Raw genomic sequence first — 10,035 nt, 5'->3', positions numbered from 1 at the left:
CATGACGTTTGTGTGAGTGCTTTCCTTTGTCTCAGTGTGTTGCGCAGCAGTTTTATATGAACCGTTTTTTGATTCATCGGGATTGTTTTTAAAACTATACATTCTTTGTACCTTCAAATTAGTGGAAATAAACTTAAGTGTGTCAAGCTGCTCGTTATATTCCGGTAATTCTGGAAGGCTTTTAACATAAGCAATAATATTCATAAATCACATTCCGCGAAGTTGTAAATAACTAAATTTATTAAAAAATATACGTTGTAGGATAGCCTAGCAAGTAACATTTTGACAGAGCACTTACGGTGATTTAAAAAACAACGGCGCTGTTCAAATAATCCAATTATTATTATTGATAAGTACCTAAGTGAGGAAAATTGTTTTTAAAAGTGCTCAGAATTATTGGACTTCGATTATAAATTCAGGAAATCTACTAATTAGTTTCTTAGTTTCAAAATTAGACTATTTAATACGTGAAACGCGTAAGAGGTGAAACCAAAGCATTCCAGAGGTGAAACAATTTAGATACAAAAATAAAACTGATGTGTACAATACAAGAAGACAATCAGTGATTCGCATACGAAAAATGTGAATAATCATTATTGTTAAATAAAATATTTCTTTTCTGGTACTGGATTATGTAATACGGGCTTCGTTCGCAGCAACACGCGAGAGTTGCGATGTTGCTTTCAAATTTTGACAAAGGATAAAACAGTGGTGACATGTGGTGAAAATATGTTTAATTAATTTTTTATTAAAAAAAAACGTTACCGGACAGCAAAGTGCACATAACATTTTTTACTCCAAATGTGCTAAGGAATAGCTGGTTAAAGTTTGTCGGGTTAGTGCCGATACACCCTGTATATACTTTATGGTAGTAAACCGTACATATAAAAAATCAATCGTAAAACTGTAAAAATGACACAACTTCACAGATCGTTACTGTTCGTCTGATGATACCGATTGGACACCGACACTATCAACTTCGCTTCCACTTTCACCTTCAAATTCTTCTTCTTCATCCGACCCTGACGAAGTTGTTGCCGACTCAGAATTATCTACGTTTTCTTCTTCCTCAGTACCAGATAGGTTTGAAACGTTATGATGCGAAGCAATCTGCTCATCCGCGGAAGAAAGGGTTTTCTTAGGAGCAACTTGAGAGCCTCTTTCAGAGGAAAGAAGTTTCCAATTGTGTGCCACAAATGTTATTTTCCCTGCTCTTTGAGTTGTCGTCGCATTCATACAACACGATTCCTCCGTGTTGTATGAATGCGACTAAACGTGCTAAAAGATCTCTCAGTGGCTGCTGAAGTAATGGGAGCAGTCAATATTCTTATGGCAACCTGTGACAAATCAGAACATGCGCACACCCCTTTCCACCAGGTCACTGGCGTGATTTTATCGACACACTTCCATAGGAATGCCTTGCTCCATGATTCTTCTTTAGTCCTATAATTGGCTAAATCAACAAGAACATTTGCACTATCAACAGCCTCCATATGACTCGCTACTTGGTCAATGAATTCAAGTGCTTCAAGTTGATGTGCGTGGCTTAGCAGATGTCCTTGGGAACGCGGATCTAGTAAGGCAGCAGCCCTACCAACCAGTATTGGAGCAATAGCAAATTCTTTGCGCAGCGCCGCCTTTTCCAGTATTTGCTTCTCTTCGGCATGTGACAGTAGAGACGCTGGAAGAGTTTTACTTAGACTGCTCTCAATATCCTCAAAAGCATACAATGCTTTGTGTATTAGTGGATCGTCTCCCTCTAGCTGTGTAATCCAGGAAACAATTGGTCGCAGAACATCGGCTAATGATGTCACTCTTGTCCAGTAAACATCATCATCCAACAGGCTGTTCTTCATATCATGAGGCAGCTTCGTTTACTGCAAATGTTTGCAGGCTTACTTTACACGCTAACACTCAATAAAGCATCCAAGAGAAGTGTAGAAACCATTTTATTAAAAATTTCTGAAATAAATTCCCCGTTTTCGGGAATTTATTTCAGGTCGGGGAATATTCCCGGGTCTACATCACTAGGCCTATAGATACAAATATTCAAGCACCTACCTAGAATGACTGTGGCCTATTGATACAAATATTCAAGCACCTACCTACCTAGAATGACTGTGGCCTATAGATACAAATATTCAAGCACCTACCTAAAAGTACTTACCTAGAGTGACTGTGGCCTATTGATACAAATATTCAAACACCTACCTAAAAGTACCTACTTAGAAACATTATTATCAATTTTATTTTTAACCTAACCTAACCACTTTCAATTAGGACGTTGGCACACGAGAGGTTACGGTTTGCCGATCACAAACACGTTCGGTCTCTGTACAGAGTGGTCGTGTTATTTATTTAATCTACGCTGATCTGCACAATTTCCACAAGAAAAATAGTGAAAATGGTGGTGACCAGTGATATTATCTTGTCGTTGGAGAATCCGCTCATCAAAACATACATATTCTATGCCTGTGTCCTCGTTTTGAAGATGTTAGCAATGTCACCTATGACTGGAAGAATGCGGTTAATCAAACGTGTTAGTACCTACCCTACCTATATTTGTTTTTCTTTGTGTAAAATAAGACAATGTTATGGTCATAGAATAAAAAACTTGATTGCTAAGATAATAAGGTGAAATAAATTGAATAATGTGAATACACCTGCGTAAAATTTGTAGTGTAGTGAAATCTTAAAATCATATTACGAATTTCCAAATAAAATTACCTCACGATTATTTGATAAAATTGTGAAAGATAACGCAGACATCAGACAAACAGAAACATTTCAATAAAGTGTATTGATATCGTTAATATGCAATAATTTTATCGTATTTTTGACGTGCCCAATACTTTGTTTGGGTTAAAGGTTGATTTTGTTTTGATATTTAGTTTTGTTTTCAAAATAATGTCTAAATAGTATAAAATAAAGTCGCTATCCGCCTCTGTCTGTTTGTGCGCTTAGGTCTTCTAAACTACGCAACTGATTTTGATATGTATTTCACTATCTTTTAGAGAATTTCTTCTGGAAGGTTCATATGTATAAAACATGTACATGTTTTGAAAGTAGAGAAAAGTCGATGTTTTGTAAAAGTCGTAAAAATAATATTTTCGGGCGCTTACTTTGCTAACGCTGGCTAAACCTAATGAGATACATCAAAATAATGTAGTACCATAGACATATGAATATTAGTAGACCTGCCCTAAGTGATTAAAAGCGTATTATCCCCACTCCCCATACCGGTTCCATTGGAGCCGGCTGGGCTCGCGTATGGCCTCAAGTGAAATTTGAAAACGTGACGTCATCATTCTTGTGCGAACTATGGTCGAGGCATCATCGGTTCATTTTACGAAATAACACGGCAAAATGTTGACTTGTGATATGAAAACTTGTAAAAATAGATGTGAAAAAGAGAATAAACCCAATTGTCGTATTACATTCCATAAGTAAGCATTATTTTACTTTATTTTAAGCTTATTCACACCGTATTATATGGATCAGTTTTAGAAACATATACTATCACATCACAATGTAGCGATTCTCAAGTGTGCTCATCGTTGTTTACTGGGGTAAGTAAATTATGAAACATTTGTAAAAGTGTCTTAACTAAATACTCTGAAACTAACTACGACTCTGCAAACAGAAGAAATTTACTTTGCCGAATTTGGACTTCGCAAATTAGTTCATAACGTGGCGAGTAATTTGCGCTCCCATGTAAAAATGTCTATTCATTCAAAAGCAGATTTTACTTTTAAGAACTAAATTGTGATATTATAATGCGAGATGCCTATTTACTGTCAGATTGATTTATTGACGAATCACAGTCAGCTTCACTCCCTTCGTTCTTCAACAGTTGATTTTACCCCTCGCCATTATCTTCTCGTCTATTAATTCCTATGTCTGTGTGTAGTACAGAATTGTATGTTTTAAAAATACCTACAGAAAAGTTCAGGATGGTAAATGTCTATCTCCAAAGGATAACTCCCAGCAACGCCGGGTATATGTCAGCTAATAATACATATTTACAAGTTATTTTTTAAATTACGTTTATTTTTGTTGAATCTAAAAATCAAACTATTCGTATTATGCATATTTATTCTAAAATGTTACCGAAAGAAAGTGTTATTGAAATATAACCCGATTATTTATAGGAGAACCACGGTAGGACCTAGGTACTAAAGAATAAACCAAACAATATAGGCACGCTGGTTCACGGTTCGCGGTTTACGTGGGAGGACTAATTAAAAATATTTTCAGTGGATACCCCAACAAAAAAAGATTTCTTTAATCTACAATAATATTATTTCCAGGCCATAATTATTTTACCTTTTCCAGGCCACGTTAAACGTCGAGGATGCTGAATTTTTTAAAGGAAAGATGCGATTAGACGATGACGTGGAACGTATTCGAAGGTAAGGTTAATTATTTAATTTACTTGCAGTTTTCCTCAATCTTTTTTGACCTGTGAGCTAGGTCAATCGATCGTTTACACGACCCGGGTCGCTCGCGACCCACTAGTGTGGTGAGCGGGTCGCGTAAACCCGCTATTTAAGGCGAAGCTCAATGTCAAATCACTATTTTGATTAATCTTTATAACGAATTGGTGTATATTATGAATACCAAAAATATGCTTTAGATAAATCGAAGGTTTTCCTATCGTTTCGCTTGAATAAAAAACAAATAAAATAAAAAAATTACTCAATAAAAAATGTAAATGTAAGCTACTAAAAAAAATTTTTTTTCAATAGAAATGTATGAACGCATATACGAAACAACTTTAAAAAAATACAGTATTATAGCTAAGATTATAATCTATCAGATAATTATCTGTGACAGTTTCACTTGATTAACTTTTTACTTTGTTATTAAATTATTTGCAAAATAAATAAAAACCAGTTTTGTTCCTGAAATCGAACGTTCCTAGACTCTTTTTGTCAAGCGATTTTAATGCCTATTGCCTACAATATAAGGTATAAATAATACCAAGAATTAATATACGAATTTTTGGCTTGTAGCTTCCTCTTAATCGGATTTCGGGTCATTCACGACCTGCAACCGGGTTACCCGTCATCCGGCTATTTTCACTTTCGTTTGACTTAAGCGCTTGTTATATGATAGCGAAATTTCGCAAACTGTCAAAATGTCTTCATTTTTATGTCACTAGAGGGCGGTAGTTGTACATTAATGAACTTGTTAAAATATAACGTCACACGTGCGTTTGTCGCAAAGCAATGAACGTATAATATGAATGTGAAATATTAAGTAAAACAAACAACTTAGTAAAAAAGTATGACTTATTTGCAGAACCTACTATTTTGGTAAAGCATTTAATTTGACATTTTTTATAAATGTTTCATCATTCACTTGCTGTTGTCATTAGTGTTGAGGAACATTTCCGATACATATAGTTTGTTTTACACGGTGTTCGGAAACTCGTGGTATAAACGGTAAAACCCTTTATAGGTCATAAGCTAAAAACGGATAGTTTTGAAACCTGCAACATTAAGGTTTATATTTCTTTATGTTTACAAGTTATAAGCCCTTGGGTTGTAATCATTCTGAGGTAACGCACAGAGGTCTTGAATCGAACCAACCGCCCAAAGTTCTCACATGTTGAGTAAATTTACGAAAATCGCGTCCTGGTCAGTTTCTCTTTAAAATTATCAAAGCAGTTATTCATTTATTGTCAATTTTGGGTTATGACTTTTTTATTTGAGCTTTCGTTTTCGAGAAAATCGAAGGTGGATTTATTTGGTAAATTTCTTAATTTTATATTTGATAGAATATCTATACATATTAATACCATCATTAATAAATTGACCTCGAGAAATGAAAGAAATTTTATTTTTTTATTTATATATTTTTTGGTTCAATTACCAAACGTGCCCTATGATAAAACGTTCACTCTCCCACTTGGTCAGAGCGCGTAAAGACAATGAATTCTCTCACACACACTTGCATAAAGATGCCGCCAGTAAACAACATGACGTTAGTGCTAACCGTTAGGAAAAGGAACGCATATTAAATGTTGAGTTTTAAAATATGACACTTGAAAAAATACAATACGTCAAATTTACATGAAAAAAGAGAATTTGTGAGTAATTACTGTTTTTGTAGCTTCATTAGATTATTGCAATGCTTCAAGTGAGTCGGTATTCTACTTTTAGACCCATTAATGAAACATTTTGATGGCATTTTCGAAATATATACGCCGTGAAACAGGGAGCGATAGCTTCAGTACCGTTCACGGGGGCTTCTCACCCGTAATAAGTAAAATACTGTGAAATGTCTTGAAAATTTGGTGCAAGATGAAGTATTTATTTAATTGTTAATATCCACAGATATCATAACGATAATAAGAGGCCGTACTTCTACAGATGTGTGTATTATATACATATTTTAAATTAAAAATATTGTGTAAAAGCGTTTTTAATGCGATAATCATGGATCGAAGTTTTAAAAGTGGGTTGTATGGTGTATCAATGTTTTTATTTTTTATAGTCGAATGCCTACAACAACTACAAAAAAAAATAGGCAGACTGAAAAATAATAGTCCATTAATTGGTATAAAAAAATATGAAGTCTGAGAATGACATACGAAAGGTAGTATTAAGCCGTTTTAGGGAGCTGTTTTCCAGCAAATCACCATTATGCCCTATAACTAGGTAGTAGGTAGATACTGTAACTGCTGTAAATGTAAACCGGGCGTCTCAAGTCTTTGAAAATCATTCTCGCAACACAGAAATAGAGATGGTTAACCATTTTTGAAACGATTAATTTATTTCAAGTTTAATAATAATAAGAATATAAACATTTCCTGTTGCACGCAAGTACATAGATTTTTGTATAGTGATTTAAATAAGAATGGTGTTATTTTATTTTAAATTATGGTTTAAAAACAATACGTGTGAGGCTTTTTCAGGTTTCATCGAACTTCGTTTATTCCTAAATGTCATTCCATGGCGTATTTTAGATTTAAGGAATCTGCCTCTATTTGTCTGTCGCGAGAAAGAGTCGAGACGCGATTTCCGGTCTAGAAAATTCATACTTATGCATCTTCTATTATATCAGATATAGTCGCTTGCCACGCCATTCCCATAGCCAGCATCCGGATTGCGAGAATAGGTCAAGAGAGTAGGTCGTGAGACCCGGGAGCTGACAATGTATGTGCGTTCGCCTCGCCACTAAGGCGATCGGCTCCCGGGATTCGATATTTGGTCATGAGAGTGGGTTTCTAGAGTGGGTCGTGAGAGTAGATCATGAGAGTAGGTCGTGAGACCCGGGAGTCGATAATCTATGTGCGTTCGTCTTATAATGTAAATAATAAATTGTTTCATGGCCCATCTCCCTTCTTACTTAAAATATTGACAGTAGACACTAGTATTGACTGACAACGCTGGCCGCTGGAGGCGCTAGTGTAGCATGGCATACAATTCAAAATGTATGAAAACCAACTCGCAGAGCTTGTGCCGCCAAGACTACTGCTGTAGCATACTGTTATCAGAATGTATGATGGGAAATATCATAAATCTGGAGTATTGTAACTATTCTACAGTATTGACTATTATCTATGGAATAACCTGATTATATACCCTTCTCTGTTTAGAGCCCACCAAAATGACCTTGAAAACATCCCTCTGTTCCTGATAACTTCAGGGCTGTACATCCTCACCGGGCCTTCAGTGTTCCTGGCCACCGCCCTGTTCAGGATGTTCACTATCTCAAGGATCGTGTTTACCCTGGTCTACGCCATCTGGGTGGCCCCCCAGCCAACGAGGATCCTGGTTTTCATCTGCAGTATTACGGTTACCACCTACATGGCGGGGGCCACCCTACTGCACTTCATATCTGGAATGTGAAACTAATAATTACATACATTAATAAATCAATGTGACCATAAACACGTAGGTAATCTTCTATATTAACCTGCGTTATAATAAGTATATTTTTTTAAATTTTGTAATACAATATTTTATTAGGTACCTACCAAAGATATTAGAAGAACTTTTTAAACTTTTTAAACTTTTTAAAAGAAGTTCTTCTAATATCTTTGGTACCTACGCTTTTGCATGTTTTTCGATATGACTTTAATAAATATTATTTAAATATTTTTATTTCTATTTCTTTAAAATATATTTTTTTATAATTCAGTTTTAATTTTTATTATGGTTTAAATATGTATTTTGTCATTTGAATAAAAAAACTATAAATTATCATTATCCTAGTTTTTACATTATAATACATATAATCTATGTGCGACTACCATGATCCGGGCATGTTATGGTAGTTGAGAGAAATCAAATAAATTGCAATATGTGTAAAAAATATATGAAATAATAAAATAAAATAAATTATTAATATTATTTGAACTGCCATTGCTTGATGCTGACCAAATTACTGGGGGAATAATTATGTAATCGAGGATAGGTTCCTGTGACGATTGCTTCAAAAAATGTCTTTATGAAGGTTAGATTTATTATTAACATAATAATATTAATAAATAAAAAAAATAAAAATCATTGTGTTTTTGTGATATTTAACAATCATAACAATTTGTTAGATCATTGCTTTTTTTATAAAGAACATGGCGTGTAATGTCCTCCACACTAGGAATTCGCCTGCGTTGGGAATATATTACAAAGTAGGTACATGGAATATAATTTTCTCCACAATAGGAACTCGCCTGGGTTGGGAACATATTTTTATAAAGTACATGGCGTATAATGCCCTCCACACTAGGAATTCGCCTGCGTTGGGAATATATTACAAAGTAGGTACATGGCATATAATGTTCTCCACAATAGGAACTCGCCTGGGTTGGGAACATATTTTTATAAAGTACACGGCGTATAATGCCCTCCACACTAGGAACTCGTCTGGGTTGGGAACATATTTTTATAAAGTACATGGCGTATAATGCCCTCCACACTAGGAATTCGCCTGCGTTGGGAATATATTACAAAGTAGGTACATGGCATATAATGTTCTCCACAATAGGAACTCGCCTGGGTTGGGAACATATTTTTATTAAGTACATGGCGTATAATGCCCTCCACACTAGGAATTCGCCTGCGTTGGGAATATATTACAAAGTAGGTACATGGCATATAATGTTCTCCACAATAGGAACTCGCCTGGGTTGGGAACATATTTTTATAAAGTACATGGCGTATAATGCCCTCCACACTAGGAATTCGCCTGCGTTGGGAATATATTACAAAGTAGGTACATGGCATATAATGTTCTCCACAATAGGAACTCGCCTGGGTTGGGAACATATTTTTATAAAGTACACGGCGTATAATGCCCTCCACACTAGGAACTCGTCTGGGTTGGGAACATATTTTTATAAAGTACATGGCGTATAATGCCCTCCACACTAGGAATTCGCCTGCGTTGGGAATATATTACAAAGTAGGTACATGGCATATAATGTTCTCCACAATAGGAACTCGCCTGGGTTGGGAACATATTTTTATAAAGTACACGGCGTATAATGCCCTCCACACTAGGAATTCGCCTGCGTTGGGAATATATTACAAAGTAGGTACATGGCATATAATGTTCTCCACAATAGGAACTCGCCTGGGTTGGGAACATATTTTTATAAAGTACATGGCGTATAATGCCCTCCACACTAGGAATTCGCCTGCGTTGGGAATATATTACAAAGTAGGTACATGGCATATAATGTTCTCCACAATAGGAACTCGCCTGGGTTGGGAACATATTTTTATAAAGTACACGGCGTATAATGCCCTCCACACTAGGAACTCGTCTGGGTTGGGAACATATTTTTCAATAAATTTAATAAGAAAATTCCACTTATTTATAGGGGTTCCTTTACATTATTTTACGGTCCGATCTAATAGCCAACCATAATATTCATTTCAACTACGACTTACCATTTAATAGCCCGAATAAAAAAGGTTTTGTTCACTATAATAAGTACCTACATCTATTTCACTAGTTGTGTCATCTCTTGGGCCGGCTTGTAGCCAATTTCCTTTTTTTATTTTGTTGTAATTAAATATA

At 35.3% G+C, this 10,035-nt stretch overlaps 1 protein-coding gene across 1 annotated transcript; it reads left to right on the top strand.

Moving 5' to 3' along the window:
- Positions 1 to 2,296: 2,296 nt before the first annotated feature.
- Positions 2,297 to 8,908, top strand: LOC149416987 (microsomal glutathione S-transferase 1-like). Its single transcript, XM_089641120.1, has 3 exons — positions 2,297 to 2,539; positions 4,336 to 4,412; positions 7,607 to 8,908. Exons 1-3 carry the CDS (start codon positions 2,405 to 2,407, stop codon positions 7,857 to 7,859), a joined length of 465 nt encoding a protein of 154 aa, XP_089497246.1. The 5' UTR covers positions 2,297 to 2,404; the 3' UTR covers positions 7,860 to 8,908.
- The last annotated feature ends 1,127 nt before the right edge of the window (positions 8,909 to 10,035 follow it).

The sequence above is a fragment of the Hesperophylax consimilis genome, chromosome 16 (genome assembly GCF_061612785.1).
Source record: "Hesperophylax consimilis isolate HC1 chromosome 16, BYU_Hcon_1.0, whole genome shotgun sequence".
In the NCBI taxonomy this organism is placed as follows: Eukaryota; Metazoa; Arthropoda; class Insecta; order Trichoptera; family Limnephilidae; genus Hesperophylax; species Hesperophylax consimilis.
Note: the sequence above shows the minus strand (reverse complement) of the source record. Positions and strands in the feature narration are given on the sequence as shown.